The following is a 24,258-nucleotide window of genomic DNA, read 5'->3' on the forward strand; positions in this document are numbered from 1 at the left end:
AGATTGCTTTTGCTATTTGGGGTCTTTTGTGTTTCCATACAAATTGTGAAATTTTTTTTTCTAGTTCTGTAAAAAATGCTAGTGGTAGTTTGATAGGGATTGCATTGAATCTGTAGATTGCTTTGGGTAGTAGAGTCATTTTCACAATGTTGATTCTTCCAATCCAAGAACATGGTATATTTCTCCACCTATTTGTATCATCTTTAATTTCTTTCATCAGTGTCTTATAGTTTTCTGCATACAAGTTTTTTGTCTCCTTAGGTAGGTTTATTCCTAGATATTTTATTCTTTTTGTTGCAATGGTAAATGGGAGTGTTTTCTTAATTTCACTCTCAGATTTTTCATCATTAGTGTATAAGAATGCCAGAGATTTCTGTGCATTAATTTTGTATCCTGCTACTTTGCCAAATTCATTGATTAGCTCTAGTAGTTTTCTGGTAGCATCCTTAGGATTCTCTATGTATAATATCATGTCATCTGCAAATAGTGACAGCTTTACTTCTTCTTTTCCTATTTGGATTCCTTTTATTTCTTTTTCTTCTCTGATTGCTGTGGCTAGTACTTCCAAAACTATGTTGAATAAGAGTGGTGAGAGTGGGCAACCTTGTCTTGTTCCTGATCTTAGTGGAAATGGTTTCAGTTTTTCACCATTGAGAACAATGCTGGCTGTGGGTTTGTCATATATGGCCTTTATTATGTTGAGGAAAGTTCCCTCTATGCCTACTTTCTGCAGGGTTTTTATCATAAATGGGTGTTGAATTTTGTCAAAAGCTTTCTCTGCATCTATTGAGATGATCATATAGTTGTTCTTCTTCAGTTTGTTATATGGTGTATCAAGTTGTTTGATTTGTGTATATTGAAGAATCCTTGCATTCCTGGGATAAACCCCACTTGATCATGGTGTATGATCCTTTTAATGTGCTGTTGGATTCTGTTTGCTAGTATTTTGTTGAGGATTTTTGCATCTATGTTCATCAGTGATATTGGCCTGTAGTTTTCTTTCTTTGTGACGTCTTTGTCTGGTTTTGGTATCAGGGTGATGGTGGCCTCATAGAATGAGTTTGGGAATGTTCCTCCCTCTGCAATTTTTTTTGGAAGAGTTTGAGAAGGATGGTTGTTAGCTCTTCTCTAAATGTTTGATAGAATTCGCCTGTGAAGCCATCTGGTCCTGGGCTTTTGTTTGTTGGAAGATTTTTAATCACAGTTTCAATTTCAGTGCTTGTGATTGGTCTGTTCATATTTTCTGTTTCTTCCTGGTTCAGTCTTGGAAGGTTATACCTTTCTAAGAATTTGTCCATTTCTTCCAGGTTGTCCATTTTATTGGCATAGAGTTGCTTGTAGTAGTCTCTTAGGATGCTTTGTATTTCTGCGGTGTCTGTTGTAACTTCTCCTTTTTCACTTTTCTTTTTTGCCTAGAGAAGTTCCTTTAGCATTTGTTGTAAAGCTGGTTTGGTAATGCTGAATTCCCTTAACTGTTGCTTGTCTGTAAAGCTTTTTGATTTCTCTGTCAAATCCGAACAAGAGCCTTGCTGGGTAGAGTATTCTTGGTTGTAGGTTTTTCCTTCCATCATTTTAAATACATTGTGCCACTCCCTTCTGGCCTGCAGAGTTCTGCTGAAAAATCAGCTGATAACCTTATGGAGATTCCCTTGTTAGTTATTTGTTGCTTTTCTCTTACTGCTCTTCATGTTTTCTCTTTGTCTTTAATTTTTGTCAGTTTGCTTAATATGTGTCTCAGCCTGTTCCTCCTTGGGTTTATCCTGTATGGGATTCTTTGCGCTTCCTGGACTTGAGTGTTTCCCTTCCCATGTTAGGGAAATTTTCAGTTACTATTTCTTCAAATATTTTCTCAGGCCCTTTCTCTCTTCTCTTTTTGGGACCCCTATAACATGAATGTTGGTGCCTTTAATGTTGTTCCAGAAGTCTCTTAGACTGTCCTTCTTTCTTTGGTTTTTTTCTTTGTCCTGTTCTGCAGCAGTGATTTCCGCCAGTCTGTCTTCCAGCTCACTTATTCATTCTTTTGCACCATTTATTCTGCTACTGATTCCTTCTAGTGTATTTTTCATTTCAGTTATTGTATTGTTCATTTCTGTTTGTTCTTTAAATCTTCTAACTTTTTGTTTAATATTTCTTGTATATTCTCAGTCTGTGCGTCCATTGTTTTTCCGAGATCTTGGATCATCTTTCCTATCATTGTTCTGAATTCTTTTTCAGGCAGATTGCCTATATGCACTTCAATTATTTGTTCTTCTGGGGTTTTATCTTGTTCCTTAGTCTGGAACATATTTCTCTGCCATCTCATTTTTTTCTAACTTTCTGGGTTTGTGGGCTCTGTTCTGCAGGCTGCAGGATTGTAGTTCTTCTTGCTTCTGATGTCTGCCCTCTGGTGGGTGAGGTTGGTCCGGGAGCTTGTGCAGGCTTCCTCGTGGGAGGGACTCGTGCCTGCCCACTGGTGAGTGGAGCTGGGTCTTGTCCTTCTGGTGCACAGTGCCATGTCAAGTGGCATGTCTAGAAGTGGCTCTGGGTTCAAGGCAACTTTAGGCAGCCTGTCTGCTGATGGGTGGGGCTGTGTTCCCACCCTGTTGGTTGTTTGGCCTGAGGCATCCCAGCACTGGTGTCTGCAGGCTGTTGGGTGGGGCCAGGTCTTGGTGCCAAAATGGTGACCTCCAGGAGAGCTCACACTGAGGAGTATTTCCTAGGGGCCTCTGCCACCAGTGACCTTGCCCCTGTATTGGGCCACAGCCAACCCCCACCTCCCCAGGAGTCCCTCTAAGATCCACAGGTAGGTCTGGGCCAGGCTTCTGTGGACTCACTGCTTTACCCTGGGTCCCAGTGCACATGAAACCTTGTGTGCACCCTCTAAGAGTGGAGTCCCTGTTTCCCCCAGTCCTGTGGAGTCCCACACTCAAGCCTCACTGACCCTCAAAGCCAAATGCTCTGAAGTCTCCTATTCCCAATTCCAGACCCTCAAGCTGGGCAGCCTCATGTGGGGCTCAGAACTCTAATTCCTGTGGGAGAACCTCTGTGATATAATTATTTTTCAGTTTGTGGGTCACCCACTCGGCAGGTATGGGATTTGATTATATCACAGAAGCGCCCTTCCTACTGTCTTGCTGTGGCTTCTTCTTTGTTTTTCAGTGCAGAATATCTTTTTTGGTAGGTTCAAGTCTTTTTTTTTGTCGACTTGAACAAAAAACATGGTTATTCGGCAGTTAGTTGTGTTTTTGGTGTTTTTGTAAGAGAAGGTGAGCTCAAGTCCTTCTACTCCGCCATCTTGTCTCCCATCACCTCTATAAGAATTGTTAAAATGACTTTAAGTGAAAAGGAAAAAGGCACGACTAGAAACGTGAAAATTACAAAAAGAAAAATGTCATTAGTAAAGGTAAATATACAGTAAAGGTAGTAAATCAACTACATGCCAAGCTAGCAGGAAGGGTAAAAGACAAAAGTAGTGAAATTGTCTAAATCCACAATAAATAAAGAGATACACAAAACAAAAAGATGTAAAATATGATGTCAAAAACAGTAGTCATGGGCACGGGGGGAGTAAAAATGCAGGATTGTTAAAATGTGTTTGAAATGAAGAGATCAGAAACTTAAAACAATCACATATATACGTGTGTGTGTGTGTGTGTGTGTGTGTGTGTATATAGATAGATAGATAGATAGATTGCTATATATGAGTCATGGTGACTACAAACCAGAAATCTATAATAGAATCAATCCAAGAAAAAGATGTAACAATTTTAAACATACGTGCACCCATCATAGGAGCATGTAAGTACATAGCAGATATTAAGAGACATAAAGGGAGAAATCGATAATAACACAATAATAGTTTGGGACTTTAACACACCACTTACATCAATGGACAGATCATACAGACAGAGAATGAATAAGGAAACACTGGCTTTAAATGACACATTATACCAGATAGAATTATTAGATATATGTAAAACGTTCCATCCAAAAGCAGCAGAATACACATTCTTTTCAAGTGTACATGGAACATTTTTCAGGGTAGATCACATGCTAGGCCACAAAAAAAGTCTCAGTAAATTTAAGAAAATTGAAGTTATATCAACCATCTTTTCCAATCACAATAGTATGAGACTAGAAATTAACTACAAGGGAAAAACTGCAAAAAACAAATACTTGGAGGCTAAAAAATATGCTGTTGAATAACCAGTAGATCACTGAATAAATCAAAGAAGAAGGTAAAAAATACTGGAGACAAATGAAAACAGAAACACAAAGATCCAGAATCTATGGGATGCAGGAAAAGCAGTTTTAAGAGGGCATTTTATGCGATACAGGCCAGCCTCAGGAAACAAGAAAATTCTCAAATAACCTAACCTTACACTTAAAGGAACTAGAAAAAGAAGACCAAACAAAACCCAAACTTAGTAGAAGGAAAGAAATTATAAAGATCAGCACAGAAATAAATGAAATAGACTCATTAAAAAAACAGAAAATATCAGTGAAACTGAGAGCTAGTTCTTTGGTAAGATAAAATAGATAAACCTTTAGCCAGAGTCATAAAAACAAAAAGAGAGGGCCCAAATCAATAAAATCAGAAATGAAAAAGAGGACCAACACCACAGAAATAGAAAGGATCATAAAAGACTACTATGAACAACTATATGCCAATAAAATGGAAAACCTAGAAGAAATGGACAAATTCCTAGAAATGTACAATCTCCCAAGATTGAACCAGTAAGAAATAGGAAGCATGAACAGACCAATTATCAGTAATGAAATTGAATAAATAGTTTTTAAAACTCCCAACAAACAAAAGTCCAGGACCAGATGTCTTCACTGGTGAATTCTACCAAACATTTAAAGAAGTGTTAACACCTATCCTTCTCAGACTATTCCAAAAAGTTGCAGAGGAAGGAATGATTCTGAACTCATTCTATGAGGCCAGCATCACCTTGATGCCAAAACAAGACAAAGATATCACACAGAAAAGAAAATTGCAGGCCAATATCATTGAACATAGTTACAGAAATCCTCAACAAAATATTAGCAAACTGAATTTAACAGTACAATAAAAAGATCATACACAATGATCAACTGGGATTAATTCCAAGGATGCAAGAATGGTTCAATATCGGCAAATGAATCAGTGTGATACTCCACATTAATGAATTGTAGAATAAAAATCATATGATCATCTCAGCTGATGCAAAAATGTTTTGAAAAATTCAGCATCCTTCTTTTTGTTTTTTTAACAAAACCCTCAACCAAGTTGATATAGATGGAATATACCTCAACATAATAAAGGCCATATATGAGAAGCCCACAGCTAACATGATACTCAGTGGTAAAAAGCATTTTCCTCTAAGATCAGGAACAAGATAAGGATGCCCATTCTTGCCACTTTTATTCAACGTTGTATTGGACGTCCTAGCCACAGCAATCAGACAAGAAAAAGAAATAAAAGGAATACAAATTTGAAAGGAAGAAGTAGAACTGTCACTGTTTGCAAGTGACATGATACTATACATAGAAAATCTCAAAGACACCACCAAAAAGATCATCAGTGAATTTGGAAAAGTTGCAAGATGCAAAATTACTATACAGAAATCTGTTGCATTTCTATACACTTAAAACGAACTATTGTAAAGAGAAATTAAGGAAACAATCCCATTTTCCATCACATCAAAAAGCATAAAATACCTAAGTATAAATCTGCCTGAGGAGTTAGAAGACCTATACCTAGAAAACTTTAAGACACTGATGAAAGAAATTGAAGATGATGCAAATAGATGGAAAGATATATATGTTGTGCATTGATTGGAAGAATTTATATTGTTAAAATGACCATATTCTCCAAGGCAATCTACAGATTCAATGCAATCCCTGTCAAAATACCAATGGCATTTTTTCAAAAACTAGAACAAATAACTTAAAAATATTTATGGAGGGCTTCCCTGGGAATAGCCAAAACAATCTTGAGAAAGAAGAATAGAGCTGGAGGAATCAGGCTCCTGGACTTCAGACTATACTGCAAAGCTACATTTATCAAAACAGTATGGTGCTGGCACAGACACATAGCTCAATGGAACAGAATAGATAGTTCAGAAATAAAGCAAGAACTTATGGTCAATTAATCTACAACAAAGGAGGCAAGAATATACAATGGGGAAAAGATAGTCTTTTTAATCAGTGGTGCTTGGAAAACTGGACAGCTACATTTAAAAGCATGAAATTAGAACATTTTCTCATACCATATGCAAAAATAAACTCAAAATGGAACAAAGACCTACATGTAAGACTGGAAAGTATAAAACTCCTGGAAGAAAACATAGGCAGAACACTCTTTGACATAAATTGTAGCAATATTTTTTAAGAAAACACTCCCATTTACCATTGCAACAAAAAGAATAAAATATCTAGGAATAAACCTACCTAAGGAGACAAAAGACCAGTACGAAGAAAATTATAAGACACTGATGAAAGAAATTGAAGATGATGCAAATAGATGGAAAGATATATATGTTGTGCATTGATTGGAAGAATTTATATTGTTAAAATGACCATATTCTCCAAGGCAATCTACAGATTCAATGCAATCCCTGTCAAAATACCAATGGCATTTTTTCAAAAACTAGAACAAATAACTTAAAAATATTTATGGAGGGCTTCCCTGGTGGCGCAGTGGTTGAGAGTCTGCCTGCCGATTCAGGGGACACGGGTTCGTGCCCCTGTCCAGGAGGACCTCACATGCTGCGGAGCGGTTAGGCCCGTGAGCCATGGCTGCTGAGCCTGCTCATCTGGAGCCTGTGCTCCGCGCAAAGCTACATTTATCAAAACAGTATGGTGCTGGCACAGACACATAGCTCAATGGAACAGAATAGATAGTTCAGAAATAAAGCAAGAACTTATGGTCAATTAATCTACAACAAAGGAGGCAAGAATATACAATGGGGAAAAGATAGTCTTTTTAATCAGTGGTGCTTGGAAAACTGGACAGCTACATTTAAAAGCATGAAATTAGAACATTTTCTCATACCATATGCAAAAATAAACTCAAAATGGAACAAAGACCTACATGTAAGACTGGAAAGTATAAAACTCCTGGAAGAAAACATAGGCAGAACACTCTTTGACATAAATTGTAGCAATATTTTTTTTGGACCTGTCTCTTAAGGCAAAGGAAACAAAAGTAAAAATAAACAAATAGGACCTAATTAAACTGAAAAGCTTTTGCACAACAAAGGAATCCATTTGCAAAACAAAAACACAACCTACTGAATGGGTGAAAATATTTGCAAATGATGCAACCAACAAGGGGTTACTTAATATTCAAAATATATAAACACCTTATACAGCTCAATACCAAAAAAAGAACCTGGTTAGAAAATGGGCAGAAGACCTGAACAGACATTTTTCCTAAGAACACATGTAGATGGGCAACAGGGACATGAAAAGATGCTCAACATTGCTAATGATCAGAGAAATGCCAATCAAAGCCACAGTGAGATATCACCTCACACCTCTCAGAATGCTGTCATCAAAAAGACCACAAATAACAAATGTTGGTGAGGATGTGGAGGAAAGGGAATCATTATACACTGTTGGTGGGAATGTATATTGGTGCAGCCACTGTGGAAAACAGTATGGAAATTCCTCATAAAACTAAAAATGGGACTACCATATGATCCAGCAATTCCACTCTTGGGTATATATCCAAAGACATAAAAATGCTTTAAGGTAGGCACTATTAACTCCCATGTAATAGATGAAGAAACTGAGGCTTGGAGAGGTTAAGTCTCTCAGCTGATAAATAAGCTTAGCTGGAATTTGAACCAGACTTAAGCTTGGCTTACTTTTAACTTTCAACTTACTTTTAACCACATTGCACTTCCTTCCTTCAAGTGAAAAGTCTATGATTTAACACTTTTCCCTGTAAATTTTTATTTGGCTATTTATAAATAATTTATCTATAAAACTTTATAGTGGCTTTGTGGGAAAATGTATAAGGAAGTTTTAGGATTTTGAAATGTTTTGGAAGTATGAATGAGTTAAATTTATCCTATTTCTGTCATGTGTATATGTATAAAATTACACAACTTCAGGGCTGTACAGGAACTTTTGGAACCAGTTATAGTGTTTGACCAACCTTATTTTACATGTGAGAAGACTGAGACCCAAAAGATGTTAAGTGGTTGTCTGCAGCTTTGTATTTTCATTTCTCTGGTCTCTGCTACTAACTCCTTTGTGACATTAGGCAAATCCTTAAATGATCTTGGTCTCAGTTTCCTTGTGTGTAAAATAAGAGGTTTGGATGAACCACCCCCCAAAATCTTTCCATTCTAAAAATCTGTGTTTTTGTCATTGTTTCACTTACCTTTTCAAGTATTCTTTGGGTGAAATTCTTTTATAAGGTGTTAATGAGGCAGGTAGTGGATTCAGGCGTAAAAGCATGGTACAGAGGTTCTGTACATGGGAGTGTACAGAATGAGTACAGAGTGAGAATCTGCTGGCTTTTTGGCTTTTAGATTTTCCTAGTAATTGATTTCTTGTTTGGCTTCTTCAGGACATCATATCACTTATTGGCTCCCATAATCTAAACTTGTCTGTTTACCTCATATTTGTCTGTGTTTCCTCTTTAAGCAATATACTCAATTATTTTAATAAAGTGATACATGTTTACTGTAAAAAAATCAGAAAGTACTCATGAGCACAGGGGTAGAAAATAAGTCATTCATAATCCCAGCATCCAAAGATAACTTTTAATAATTTGAGAGACATTTTTAAAAACAAAAGCACAGCTGTGACATCGTACAGCACTTCTTGTTATAAACTGCCCCCTCAGCCCCACCCTGGGCAATGTACTGTGGACACTTGCACTGTCTGACCTATTCTCATAGTTTAATTTGGAGAGAATCATGTTCTATGTTTATAACACAATTATAGCATTATACAAATGGTTTCTGTTTTTCCTGTGGTGATTTCTATAAAGAGGATTTTTTTTTTAAGGTTAGAGCTATAAATTTTAAATGTTCCTGAGCAGATCCAGCATTTGACTACTTGACCTGTTCCTCAGAACGACAGCTTTTGTCATCACCCCCAGGTGGACTGCTGTTCTTGCGTCTCGGTCATCATGCCTTGCTCGTATAAACCAAACAAAAGCGCCCCACTAGCAGCATGATTGGGCCACTCCCGTAGCTTTTGCTCCAGCCTGAGGCACTCTTAAAACTGTGATCAGAACAGTTTTCCCTAATGCGAATTCTGTTTCTTAATAATCTATGTCTGTAGGGAAGTGTTCCACTGGATGGGTGTACCTGATTTTTAGAAAGAAGAAACAGAAAATGCTGTTGGCATGCAGTGCCTTACTAAAAGAGAAAAGTAACCGTTGGCTAATTTCTTAACGTCTATAAGCCTCAGTATTCTGTCTGTAAATTTAGAATTATAATAGTATCCTCTTCCAAGGGTCACTTGAAGATTAAATGAGATAAGGCATTTGAAGTGCTTAAAACTGTGCCTGGCATCAAAATATGCATTCAGTATTGTTCGTAAAAAAAATTTGTCTCATATTGATTTTAAATTAACTTTAAATAACTTTATTCTTATGCAGAAGACTTAACCAATGGCTCATATGATGATATCCTAAATGCTGAACAACTTCAGAAACTCATTTACCTGCTTGAGTCTACTGAAGATCCTGTCATTATCGAAAGAGCTTTGGTCACTCTGGGTAACAATGCAGCCTTTTCAGTCAACCAAGTGAGTACCTTAGTCTCTGCAAACACGTTCCTCCTATTCTCACACACCAGCACTAATTGTGACCCTGATAAGTTACTTAACCTCCCAGAGCCTCAATTTTTACATCTATATAGTATGGCTATGGATACCTACAGAATAACGTTTGTTTACTTCTGAAAAGCACAGCCTAATAGTAATACGATTAGTAATAGGATTCTAGATCAAGATCCCTATGAAGTTGGTCACCGGCATCACATTTGTAATAAGTGTATCTAATCAACACTTAGCATTGCATGGCCTTTTTAATTATTTAAAATTCAGCAGTGCTGCAGTAGAGCAACAAAAGCATCTGACATTTAAGTACATGCTTTACATTGTACACAGGGCTTATGAGGATGGTTCTGATGCAGGTGCTTCCTAGACCACACGCTGACAGCCACGGACCAGTGTAAATGGCCTCTGCTTCCTCCCCCCACTACCCATGGAGAGAAGTAAAACAGTTTTTGTCATTATTTGCAGCTAATGTCGTTTCTTAACATTGTCATGCATGCACAATTTTGAATTTATACTTCATTTTAGTCCATATTTATCCATCATGTCAAGGTTTACTCTAAAGCTCTAGAGTTTATAGGGAGATACAAGGAATATTTGTCTGTTACTCACATTTCAGTTGTAAATGACAGAACCCAGCTTAAATTATTTCAAACCAAAAAGGGAAAATATTGAGCTCAGTTAACTTGGACGTCCAAGGGTATCATTGGTTTCAGGCACAAGTGTGAATATAGTTCAAGGTTACAGAAAGCATTATGAGACCTTCTCTTTCTCTGTCTTTTGGCTGCTTACGGCTGCTTCTTTTTGTGTTTTGATCTCTGTCTCTCTGGCCACAAAGAGGTTTTCTTCACAGGGATGGAAAGAAAGCCACTGGCCTCTCAAGCCTTCATCATTGTAGCTCATGATCTGGAAGGTGGAGTTGCTCTGCTAGGATAAGTGCCAACCCTTTGGATTGATTGTTGGGCCAAAGCACCCTGGACCATGATTAGCAAGGCCTGGCTCACATGTGCATCCTGCAGCCAAAAACAACAGGGATGGGTGTGAACACAATTGACCAGCAGTCCCACCAGGGACTATATAGGATAGAGGAGGTGCCGTGTCTGCCCCAATAGAAAGAGGGGTGCCAGGCAGACAAAAACAACAGATGGTGACTAGCTTATTAGCATGCCTGTATTGGGGTTATTTCTGATGCCATAGTTTTATATTTCTCTGAAACAAACTGTAGTCAGAATGAGTGGGTCAGAAGCCACTGGTGAACAAGTACTTTCTTCAGTAATGGGAGTTGGTGTCCCTCGTCATCAATTATAGTGCTTTCATCTCTGCTTTAACAGTACAGTTTTTTTTTTGTTGTTTTTTTTTTAAAAGGGCTGTTTTCTAGTAACCACACATTCTTTGGAAGAACCTGGAATTGCAGAGGGAAAACTTCTTTATCTCTTTTTCTGATAGAATGGCATGTTTTGGCCTGACAGGAGTCATTTTCAGCTTGTTTTTCTTGTAAGAAATGAAAGTTTATGTCTCTTTCAATGTTGGGACAAAGGCACAAAGTATTTAGTGTTGCAAATTATTGTGAGAAATCTCCAGATTATTTTTCCTCTGAAAATTAGGGCACCATTTCCAAACTGTGTGGAACTTTAATACTTCAAGATGTTAATAAGTTTTCTTCCTCTCCCCCAACTGAAAAATGATCTTCTTTATGGATAAAGTTTATTGAAGTACTATATTCAATACTCCCCTCTCGGAGATTCCAATGCACACGAACATAGGACTGCATCAAAATAAAGAGACATGTTTAGTCTTGTTATACCCAGAGTTTCTCAAAGTTACTTATCCATGAAAGCTCCCTTTTTTTTAATGGAGCATCTACTGAAATCTTGAGGGATTAGTGTTCCAAAGTATTCATTTTAGCAAAACACTACTCTAGTGTTCTAAATCTTAATGCATTTCCAAATTGGCCTGTAATAGAGATGTAACTTATTTCAAAGTAAAATAATTTTGTTTGTAAATTGCTTTGAGATCATTGTAGTAGCTCTGTAAATCTTCATTGTATATCTCCATGCTATAGTTTAAATATTACATATATTAATAATTTATTTTCAATTGGTTTCTTTACCTATAAAATTATGAGTAGTAAACTTCTTTAAAAAATAAGAATTAGAGGTTGTATATGGGAACAGTATTTCCAAAGAGTCATTAGTTTTTATTTGTATTTGTAGATGCAAAGAATGTAATGAAGGGGGATGCATATTGAAGTCATGGTCCTGTTTTTTTCCCTCTTAGGTCATGATTCGTGAACTGGGTGGTATTCCAATTGTTGGAAGCAAAATCAACAATCCCAACCAGAGTATTAAAGAGAAAGCTTTAAATGCACTGAATAACCTGAGTGTGAATGTTGAAAATCAAATAAAGATAAAGGTAAGTTATCTGAAATCACAAAAGGTAAGGATTTCTGTAAATGAAAGAGAAAAATAACAAAATGGTAAGTAATGAAATTTTAGTAGGCCATACTTTATAACTTTATAGCCAAGAATTATTTTTATTTTTTGCCAGCTTTATTGAGATATAATTGACAAATATTGTGTAAGTTTAAGGTATACAACATGATGATTTGATACACATATATACTGCAAAATGATTACTGCTATTGTATAGCATTAGCAAACACCTCCATCACCTCATAATTACCTGTGCATGCATGTGCGTGTGTGGTGAGAACATTTGAGATCTACTCTCTTAGCAACGTGCAAGTATACAATATAGTATTGTTAACTATAGTCACCTTGCTGTACATTAGACTCCAGAACTTATTCACCTGATAACTTTAAGTTTGTCTGCTTTGATCACATGTCCCCATTTCCTTCACCTGAACATTCTCCTCTCTGTTTCTGTGAGTTTGGCTTTTTCAGATCCCACATGTAAATAAGATCATTCATTGTTTGTCTTCTCTGTCAGACTTATTTCACTTAACGTAATGCCCTCAAGGTCCGTCCATTTTTCACAAATAGCAGGATTTCCTTCTTTTTTATAGTGAATAATATTCCATTGTATATACACACCACATTTCCTTTATCCATTTGTCCATTGATTGACACTTAGGTTATTTCTGTGTCTTGGCTATTGTGACTAACGCTGCAGTGAACATGGGGGTGCAGATGTCGCTTTGAGATAGTGATTTTGTTTTCTTTGGATATGTACCCAGAAGTGGGATTACTGGATCATATGGTAATTCTATTTTTAATTTTTTGAAGAATATCCATACTGGTTTCCGTAGTGGCTGCACCAACCACCAACAGTACACAAGGGTTCCTTTTTCTCCACATCCTTGCCAGCACTTGTTACTTGTTTTTTTGATAACCACTCTATTAGGTGTGAGGTGATATTTCACTGTGGTTTTGATATGCATTTCCCTGATAATTAGTGATGTTGAACGTCTTTTTGTGAACCTATTGACCAGTTGTATGTCTTTGGAAACATGTCTATTCAGGCCCTCTGCTCATTTTTATGGAGACTAAGTCAGAGGAAGGAGGGCCCTGAACCAGCCAATAAGAAGTGCAGTGGACTTCTGAATTTGGGGTTCAGTTTAATCCAAGTGTGGTAAAGGAACCAGGCCAAAGTCAGATAACATCAGTAGGAAGACACAATAAGTTAGGAAATTATGTTAATTCAACATTTATTGAGCTCCTGCTCTGTGTTAATAGAGTTTAGAAATGAACATGATTAGCTCTTGTTTTAAGAAAGCTAGAAGGAGGGATAAGGCAAGTCCACAAATAGTTGTAATTCAAGGCAGAACATGATGAAATACTTTAAGGAAAAATACAAGTAAAATATCATTGAATACACAGAAAAGAGAGATTTCATTCAGAAGTTTCTGTAAAAGGTAGAGCCCAAGATGGCTCTTAAGACTGTCTAAGCTTTCTACAGGCAGTGTTGGGGAAGGAGGGAATCACAAGAGAAAGGAACAAGGTGAGGTGGGCATGGCTCCAGGAATAACTGAGCTGGCCCATTTGGTAATCTTGTTGCTAGAACTGAAATGGAGAAAAGATTCAGAGCTAATAAGGATGTAATTGCTCAGCACATTTTAGGAAATGCTTTGAAAGACATGAGCATCCTGTGAAAATACATGATTTATAATGATTCTAGGGAAATGCCATTTTTTAAAAGGATGGATGTATAATGAAATGGTGACCCAGGACAGCCAGATTGATTTGTGAATATCATTTAGATCTCGAAACCAGATTTAAAATTTAATCTCTCTTTGCTTTACTGCCATTAGGTAACATGAAAACATTTGGATATTTTTAAAAGTTAATACTGGCTTATGGGATAGTTGGTAATTCCTTAGCATATATATATATAGCAATATAAAATTAGGGAATTTTTCTTACCAATTAGAATGTTTGGTGAAGTTCAGACTTAGATGAATACCAATTATTTGTGAGACATAATTTTTCCAAGCTGGAGAGATCATGGCCAAACATAGAAAACAGAGTTTCAGAAAAATTTCCATCACCCTGGGTTTAGTTTAGATCTGTCACGTGTGAAATAGCAGTACTACTGGCATTGCATTACTTTTTGCCAGTGGCGGTTTACAGTATTATGAAGGAGTAGTTCATATACATATACCTCGGTAAATAAGAACCTTGGGCCAAATAGAGTTTGCCTCTGCTTACTTTTTTTTTTTTTAATATATTTATTTATTTTTGGCTGTGTTGGGTCTTAAGTTGCTGCACGCAGGCTTTTCTCTAGTTGCGGCGAGCGGGGGCTACTCTTCGTTGCGGTGCGTGGGCTTCTCATTCTCGAGGCTTCTCTTGCTGTGGAGCACAGGCTCTAGGTGCGCGGGCTTCAGTAGTTGTGGCACGTGGGCTCAGTAGTTGTGGTGTGTGGGCTCTAGAGCACAGGCTCAGTAGTTGTGGCGCACAGGCTTAGTTGCTCCAAGGCATGTGGGATCTTCCCGGACCAGGGCTTGAACCTGTGTCCCCTGCATTGGCAGGCGGATTCTTAACCACTGTGCCACCAGGGAAGCCCTCTGCTTACTTTCGAAGGAAAGAACTCTAAAGAAAAGTTCTGTTTGACTTTGTGTCCCCCCCATTCTTTACTTCTAACATGATATCGCCCCTAGATCCTACTGTTCAGGTACTTAACCATGGTACAAAATGGCCCTACAGGTCTTCCTCCTCATCCTAGTGTGCCCAGACAGAAAGGCAGGCTGGGTTGGGAGGCCCCCCACTGGTGTTGGGAGCATGGTCTCTGGGGTTGGACACTGCTCCACCAGCTCGTTACATTGGGCAGGGGGTCCAAGCTCCTGGAAGAGTTTAAAGTCCTTGTCAGTAAAATGGCCATAATAACACTGCCTCATTAGAGTTGTCTCAGGGCTGAAGTGAGGTATATCTGTAAAATGCTCCGTGCCTCCCATTAACAAGAGCAGCTTAAAAAAAAAAAGTCACCCAAGTTTGAGGGCTGGATACAAATGCCATCTTAAAGGAGGAAGTCTCATCCTGAACAATCACCCTGTTCTGCTGTGCAGAAAAGTTATGGTTCAATAGAAAAATTTTGGAGATCCTAAGACGCTCACTTTTTCCCCACCTTCAGGTGTACGTCAGTCAAGTCTGTGAGGATGTCTTCTCCGGCCCCCTGAACTCCGCTGTGCAGCTGGCTGGACTGAGGTTGTTAACAAACATGACGGTGACCAATGACCACCAGCACATGCTTAGCAGTTACATTACAGACCTGTTCCACTTGTTGGTCACGGGAAATGGGAGCACCAAGGTATGAAGGAAGTGGTCATTACTTGCAGTACAAACAGCTATTGCATCCAGTTTACTAAGATTGGAATTCAGTTTACAAGTCACGCATCTTAAGCTGATACTCCTCAAAAAAGAAAGTTCAAAGTTTACTAAAAACCCTTACATGGGCACAAGAAAGTATATTATTTTTATACCCTAATACTGAATTTCAAAGTTAACTTGTGAAAATAATCTGTTGTTTCACTTATCAATAGATGGGTATTCATTTGGTTTTCTGAAAATCAGTTTACCTTTTACTGAAGTGAAGTAGCTAGCTTCACCCACACCAGATACAGGACCATTGTGATTAAAAGAAGTCTTTGAGTGACAGTGCTGGGTAATTGGATTTTTTGCTTACCTCAGGGTTAACAGAACTTTTTTTTTTGATTCGACCATTATTTGTTGTAAAAATCTTTCCAGAACTTATACTTTTAAGTTTCAGTAATGCATGTCTCAGTGCTCCACTTTGACCTGTTATGTATCAATAGATGTAGGAGGCAACAGAGATGGAGCTGAATTATCTGGGACACCCTGTGAAAACTGCTTGAGTAAACCCCTCATATTGGTGGACATTCTTATCAAGCACCATTTTTCAAGAAATACCATAAAAACAGAAGGTAGAGTAATCAAAGGTTCTAATTAGTTGAGTCAGTTGTTCGTCAGTGTTTTACTGTATTGGTCTGTGTTCTCTGGCACAGTTGAAAAAAATGCATGAGCATTTTAGAAGGACTAAATGGGAAGCCAAACTCCAGATAATCAACTTCACTGAAGTTACTTCTGAGGTGATCAAATTGTGATTACAGCAGAGCCTTACTATAGTCCTTTTAAAATTTGTTCTGAGATGTTTTTATATGGGCTTTCCACATTTCAGGTAGCCAAACTTACTTAGATCTGGTCCAAGATGTACCCGAAGGCATTCAAAATTAAATGTAATAATCGTATTAGCAATATTTTAGGAATAATGCTCCATCCATAGGCAATTTCCAAATGCACACACCCATCAACACCCGTCTCTCCAGGGGAGCAAGGTAACTTCCAGCCCTTGACCCCATAGAAACTCATTCTCTCTACCCCATGGCATTGGAGCTGTTTCTCTCTGCAGCTACTTTGTCCAAAACCTCAGAGGCACATTGTGTTCAGAGCCAAGCACCTCTGGCCTTGGGGCTGTATATATCTGTCTCAGAGATGGTTTATATTTTATGACTTTTTGAAAGTGACTCACACCACAATACTATGTTCCATTTTTGGTTTGTTTTGTTTTTCCACTACATTGCCTAGCAGGTATTTCTGGGATAGAAAATTTGCTTTTTTCGTCTGTCTGGAAGCTCTAACCACCAGTTGTTTCTCCATTAAACAATGACTTTAGGGACTTCCCTGGCAGTCCAGTGGTTAAGACTTCGCCTTCCAATGCAGGGGGTGCGGGTTCAATCCCTGGTCGGGGCCGCTTGGCCAAAAAACCAAAACATAAAACAGAAGCAATATTGTAACCAATTCAATAAAGACTTAAAAAATGGTCCATGTCAAAAAAGTCTTTTAAAAAAAATGAGTTTAAAGTTGCAACTTGCAAATGAACTTTTGGATAATAATCCATCTGTAAGTGGAAAAATGTATCCATTTTAGATATTTTCTTAGTAAAAAAAACACCAACATTAATTTTTTTAATCTTTATTTATTTAATTTATTTATTTTTTTGGCTCCATTGGGTCTTCATTGCTGCGTGCGGGCGTTCTCTAGTTGTGGCAAGTGGGCTTCTCACCGTGGTGGCTTCTCTTGTTGTGGAGCACGGGCTCTAGGCTCACGGGGTCAGCAGTTGTGGCACCCAGGCTTAGTTGCTCCGCGGCATGTGGGATCTTCCCGGACCAGGGCTCGAACCCGTGTTCCCTGCATTGGCAGGCAGATTCTTAACCACTGCGCCATCAGGGAAGCCCTAAATCTTTTTTTTTTTTTTTTTTTTTTTTTCTTGGGGTACGCGGGCCTCCCACTGCTGTGGCCCCGCCCGTCACGGAGCACAGGCTCCGGACGCGCAGGGTCAGCGGCCATGGCTCACGGGCCCAGCTGCTCCGCGGCATGTGGGACGTTCCCGGACCGGGGCACGAGCCTGTGTCCCCTGCACCAGCAGGCGGGCTCTCAACCACTGCGCCACCAGGGAAGCCCCCTAAATCTTTATTTTTAATAAGTGATCTCACTCTACTATAATAACTTCTTGGGTTCAACACTGATTCATAACTAAATACGAATAGTAGAAGGTGAATTTAAATAAACCTTGTGTTTGCTACATCTGCCATGAGAACAAAAGAAAGTAATGGCTTAAAAGAAATGTCCTAGAGCCACCACAAGATGGCATATGTGACACAAGAAAAAGTTACGGTTCAATAGGACTGACCATGGTTTCAAAACAAAATACATATACGTTAACTGTTTAATCTGTAGTTGTACTCTAACTTTATATTTTTTCTCACCTTTAACACACGAGACGTAAACCCAGGTCACAAGTCTAAAAGCGGGCGGCTGATTTCTATCTTTCTATCTTTATACTTTTTATTTTATGTTGGAGTATTGTTGATTTACAATGTTGTGTTAGTTTCAGGTGTACAGCAAAGTGATTCAGGTATACATATACATATTATTTTTCAAATTCTTTTCCCATTTAAATAAATACAAAATATTGAGTAGAGTTACCCGTGCTATAGAGTAAGTCCTTCATGGTTATCTATTTTAAATAGTGTTTATATGTTAACCCCAAACTCCTAATTTATCCCTCCCAACACTATTCCCCTGTGGTCACTCCAATTTTGTTTTTGAAGACTGTGAGTCTGTTTCTGTTTTGTAAATTAGTTCATTTGTATCATTTTTTTTAGATTCCACATACAAGCGATATCATATGATGTTTGTCTTTCTCTGTCTGATTGACTTCACTTAGTATGATCATATCCAGGTCCATTCACGTTGCTACAAATGGCATTATTTCATTTTTTTAAGGCTGAGTAATAGTTCCTTATATATGTACCACATCTTCTTTATCCATCCACCTGTCGATGGACACTTTAGTTGCTTCCATGTCTTGGCTAGTGTAAACAGCCCTGCAAGGAAGGTTGGAGTGTATGTGTCTTTTTGAATTACGGTTTTCTCCGGATATACGCCCAGGAGTGGGATTGCCAGATCATATGGCAGCTCTGATTTTGGTTTCTTAAGGAACCTCCCTACTCTTCTCCATAGTGGCAGTCACCAATTTACATGCCCACCAACAGTGTAGGAGGGTTCCCTTTTCTCCATGCCCTCTCCAGTATTTATTGTTTGTAGACTTTTGGATGATGACCATTCTGACTGGTACCCCTTGATAACCCCTCGTGCTTTTTTTTTTTTTTTTTCCTCTTGGAGTATAATTGCTTTACAGTATTGTTAGTTTCTGCTGTACAGTGAAGTAAATGAGCTACATGTATACCTATATCCCCTCCCTTTTGGTCCTCCCTCCCATCCGCCCATTCCACCCCCCATCCCACCCATCTAGGTGGTGTCAGAGCACCGAGGTTAACTTCCTGTGTTTTATAGCAGGTACCTGCTAGCTCTGTTTTATGCGTGGTGGTGTATATATGTCAGTACTGATCTCCCACTTCATCCCACCCTCCACTTCCCCCACCCCGTGTCCACACGTCCATTCTCTACGTCTGCATCTCTATTCCTGCCCTGCAAATAGGTTAATGTGTACCATTTTTCTAGATTCCACGTATATGCATTAATATGTAGTGCCTGTTACCAATTTACATTCCCACCGATAGCGTAAGAGGGTTCCTTTTTCTCCATGTGCTCTCCAGTGTTTATTGTTTGTAGATTTAAAGATGATGGCCATTCTGACTGATGGGACATGGTGCCTCGTTTTACTTTTCATTTGCATTTCTCTAGAAATAAGTGATGTTGAGCATCTTTTTTGTTCCTCTTGGCCACATGTATGTCTTCTTTGGAGAAATGTTTATTTAGGTCTTCTCATTGTTTGATTGGGTTGTTTATTTTTTTATATTGAGTTTCATGAGCTCTTTGTATATTTTGGAAATTAACCCGTTGGTCACATCATTTGCAAATATCTTCTCCCATCCTATAGGTTGTCTCATCGTTTTTATGGTTTCTTTTGCTGTGCAGAACCCTCCTGCACTCTTCGAAATTTATCATGAACATGTATTAATTTTATTTAAAAGTTTTAAATTATAAAAACAGTAAAAGTGGGAAAGTCTTATATCTTTCTACTTAAATTAATATGTACAGTGTGATTAAAGGAATGTGTATTAGGATATGTATATGAGAAAATACCAAACTTAATATCATTTCTAGTCATGGAAATGTGAGTGAATTTTCTTTTCCTTTCTGCTTTTCTGTAGTTAAAAATAATGTTCTATAGTAAACACATAATGCCTTTGTAATTCAAAAAAGGTTTATATAATAATATCCGGGTCTCTTCCAGGGAGTAATGGAGGGCACAATTGTCACTTTTTCCTGATTTCAGTCTGCTCTCCCTGCTCCTCACTTTCTGCAATTTCAAGTATCTTGCAGAAAGTATAGTTTTACATGACTCGCATTTTTTTTTTTTTTTTTTTTTTTTTTTGGCTGTGTTGGGTCTTCGTTGCTGTGCACGGGCTTCTCATCACGGTGGCTTCTCTTGTTGCAGAGCACGGGCTCTAGAGCGCAGGCTCAGTAGTTGTGGCACACGGGCTTAATTGTTCCGCGGCATGTGGGATCTTCCCGGACCAGGGCTTGAACCTGTGTCCCCTGCATTGGCAGGCGGATTCTTTTTTTAAAAAAATTTTATCTTTTTATACAGCAAGTTCTTATCAGTTATCTGTTTTATACATGTTAGTGTGTACATGTCAATCCCACCACCACCACCACCCTGCCACTTTCCCCCCTTGGTGTCCACACGTTTGTCCTCTGCATCTGTGTGGCAGGCGGATTCTTAACCACTGCACCACCAGTGAAGTGCCACGACTCGCATTTTTAAAGGAAGAATTCCATTTGAATGTTTTCATTACTGACTTTTCAGTTATAAGTGATGAGTTCTGATATTTTGGCTAGTCAGCTATAACATTTGTTTGCTTATTAATTATTTATGTCACTGTGTAGTTAAATGATTGTACAGTTTTTCACATAGAAACGATAAGCTCCAAGCATCATAGAAACCTAGTATAAAGCACCATATTGTTAGTCTTCATAACCAAACTATCCCCAAATTTTCATACTTGAAGTAGAAAGAAACAGCTTTAAGAGATTCCTTTTTTTGTTCTAAAGATCATATTTCACTTAACAGTAATCGTAATAAAGATTATTTATGTAACACATGTTAAACTTACTCTGTGTTAGGTGTTTCTGTGGGGTGGGTAGCTAAGATGTTCATTATTTTCTCCCTGTCTCCTTATCAGTATTATTGGAAAACTAAGGTTTTAAATAGGAGGAATTGAGAAAGCTTCATGGAGTGGAGAAAATTTGAGTCAGACATTGAAGAATAGGCAGGACTTTAAAATGTGCACTTGGTTGGGGGACAGCATGCCAGGGAGAGAAAATCCACGCTTGCTAGTCTGAAATAAACCAATGTTCTTATTTCAGGTTCAAGTTTTAAAACTGCTTTTGAATTTGTCGGAAAATCCAGCCATGACAGATGGACTCCTTGGTGCCGAAGTAAGTTCAGTAGCTTACATATTTGTCTTGTCCGTACAAATATATACATTTGGACAAACAGATCTGGAAGGAAAGGATTTACCTCAAATATTAACAGGGATTATCTCTGAGGAGCAATATTAGAGGTGGTTTTTTTTTTTGGTTCTTTTTGCCGATAGGAATTTCCTAAAATTTCTGTAATGAACGTATTTTACTTTTAAAAATCATTTTGAAAAGTTCTCCCTAGCAATAATGAATTATAATTTTTCTGTCTGTGTCCAATTTGGGGTACTTATATATCATCACATCTTTTATACTTGACCTGCTATGTTCAGTGTATCTTAGCATCCACTGAAACACTAGTATTTATGGAGGCCGCAGTATGTGTCTGATGCTGGGCTGAGTGCCAAGATACACCAGTGAGTACAGCATTACATGGTGCTTGTCCTCGTGAGCTTACAATCTAGGGAGAGGAGACAAAAATATGTAAGGAAGGAGCAGTTAAAAGCTGTGGTAGGGGGGCTTCCCTGGTGGCACAGTGGTTGAGAGTCTGCCTGCCGATGTGGGGGATGCGGGTTCGTGCCCCGGTCCGGGAGGATCCCACGTGCCACGGAGCCGCTGGACCCGTGAGCCACGGCCGCTGAGCCTGCGTGTCTGGAGCCTGTGCTCCGCAATGGGAGAGGCCACAACAGTGAGAGACCCGCGTAACGCAAAAAAAAAAAAAAAAACTGTGGTATTTTGAAGGAAGCATAGGTAGTGCTGTGGTAGAATAGACCTCAAGTACTATAGAAAAGGGACCCTTGTCATATTTATCTGCTCAGCCCTATGCCCTGCACACTGTGTGTGCAGTTAGTGTTTGGTGAATTAATGAGTTTCCATGATGACTATATGATGGATCTTAAAGAGGAAATGGGTGTTTTTCCAAATGACTACATTCTAGGATTCCAAGGAAATAGTACTTTTTAGCTAAAACACAAAACCTCTTTTTTCCATTAGTATATGACATAGGAGTGCCTAAGATTTTACACAGTTACGTTATGCAGTCTTAGGGATAGTTTTCTATGACAAGATTTTTTTAAAATTTATTTTGGGATCTGCTTTCATTTAATAGTATGTTTTAAACATCTTTTCCATATCAAATGTAAATCTACAACTATATATATATATTCATAACTAGCATGATAGTAGCTTCAGAGGCTTTTAATGTTAAATCAAATGGCCGGATTGTTTGTTAGTAGTAGGTGATAACATTACTATCTTTTACCAATCCTGTCCTTTTGATTTAGTATTCAAAGCCTCTGAAGCTATGACAAGATATTTTAAATGTATTCACGACAGCTTTAAAATGTGAACATACACGTGGAAAATGTTTTCGTGTATTTTAAATTTTCATTGTTTCCTACTTCAGGTGGATTCATCATTCCTTTCCCTTTATGATGGCCATGTAGCAAAGGAGATTCTTCTTCGAGTTCTCACACTGTTTCAGAATATAACTACCTGTCTCGAAAAGGAAGGCCATTTAGCTATTCAGCCAACTTTCACTGAAGGTTCACTGTTTTACCTGTTATTTGGAGAAGAATGTGCCCAGAAAATGAGAGCTTTAGTTTATCACCATGATGCAGATGTGAAGGAAAAGGTAACAATGATACCAAAATTCTAACTGGTTGGTCATATTTTTCCAAAGAGTAATGCAGTCTAGAAATAATACACATAAACTTCTCATTTTTTACCTTCCTTACAAAGGGATTCTGTCAACTGCTGAATTTTAAACAGTAAATATTACCTTTCATCATTAACACAGCTACAGCTTGCCCTGGTCTCCTGGTTTATTTTGGACCATTTTATTGATACCAAATGAATATAAGAGCTTGTTCTGAAACCATTTTGTTTTTATTTTGCTTAGCTACTTCAGTTACTTCCTCTACACAGAGTGACAGTGACCTTTTTATGTGTAAGCTACCCTTCCACTGTTGGCAGTGATTTGCAGTTATTCATCTGGGACAGCAGCAGTATGTTTCATAAGAGCCCCTAGGAAGGACCTTGTTCTTTTAGTAGTGATGAGATCAACCCCATACTTCCAAGGCCACCTGCCACTCTTTCAGGTCTGTTCTAATCATTCATTAGAATCTATTCTAGTCCATGAAAACTGTAAACTGTTAGGAGAAATGTTTCCTAGTACTCACCCACTCCCATTCAGTTTGATGTGTATAACATACTGGGATCAATCAAAATCCATCCAAAGGCAAAGGCAATTGGTTAAATCAGTTATATAGTCTTTAAAGAGAATGAAGCAAGTCTGAATGTGCTGATGTGGAAAGACATCCATGAAACATGGTTGTTTGTTTTTCAAAATACATGTTGTAGAAAAATATGACCCCATTTGTGGTTTTTTTAAATCAAAAAATTTATGCTTATATATGGACAGGACACTTCTATCATTCATATATAGGCATGTTGGTATATATATCTAGAATGAAAGCCAGACTCCTGAGAATAGGATTAGGGAGTGAGGAAATGACTTTTCTATGTACACCTTCTTCTAGTGTTTGAATTTTTTACTCTGGGCATAATTTTGTAAATAAAGAAAAATGTCACAGGATTATTTTCTCCCCTTAATTATTGAAAGAAGTTTTATTCATTAATTTTCACCCATATTTTACATGATTAAAATTACAAGATATGAAAAATTCTCAGCAGTTATTTTTAATAATATTTTTATCCCATAAGCTACTCTAACAATTTATTGATATATTTGAATTCAGCCAGGTTCCTCCCCCACCACCAGGTTTTGTAATATTCAAGTTCATAACCACCACCATGCTTAGTTATTAAGTAAATCAGTTTGTAAGCAGAAGCTTTCCTATTCATGTATTTAAGGCAAAGCTTTAAGAGAAGAGTACTTTAAATACATAGATTTCCATAGGAAGTCACAAATCCTCAAACAGAAAAATGTGCTTCTCAGGGTTATCCTGATACAGAAATAAAACTTGGGAGACATATTTTTACAGTAGAAGTATGATGAAAACATGAAAATTCTAAATTAGCTACAGCAGTAATAATGTAATTATGAAGG

At 37.9% G+C, this 24,258-nt stretch overlaps 1 protein-coding gene across 1 annotated transcript in view; it reads left to right on the plus strand.

Moving 5' to 3' along the window:
• ARMC10 (armadillo repeat containing 10) overlaps window positions 1-23,814 on the plus strand; it is a 31,555-nt gene extending 7,741 nt beyond the window's left edge. The window contains 5 exon segments of the mRNA XM_007129459.4: window positions 9,587-9,735; window positions 12,043-12,177; window positions 15,352-15,528; window positions 21,135-21,206; window positions 22,594-23,814. Coding sequence (XP_007129521.2) covers window positions 9,587-9,735; window positions 12,043-12,177; window positions 15,352-15,528; window positions 21,135-21,206; window positions 22,594-22,845 — 785 coding nt within the window. The 3' untranslated portion in view covers window positions 22,846-23,814.
• The last annotated feature ends 444 nt before the right edge of the window (window positions 23,815-24,258 follow it).

This window comes from Physeter macrocephalus, chromosome 5 (genome assembly GCF_002837175.3).
Source record: "Physeter macrocephalus isolate SW-GA chromosome 5, ASM283717v5, whole genome shotgun sequence".
NCBI lineage: Eukaryota > Metazoa > Chordata > Mammalia > Artiodactyla > Physeteridae > Physeter > Physeter macrocephalus.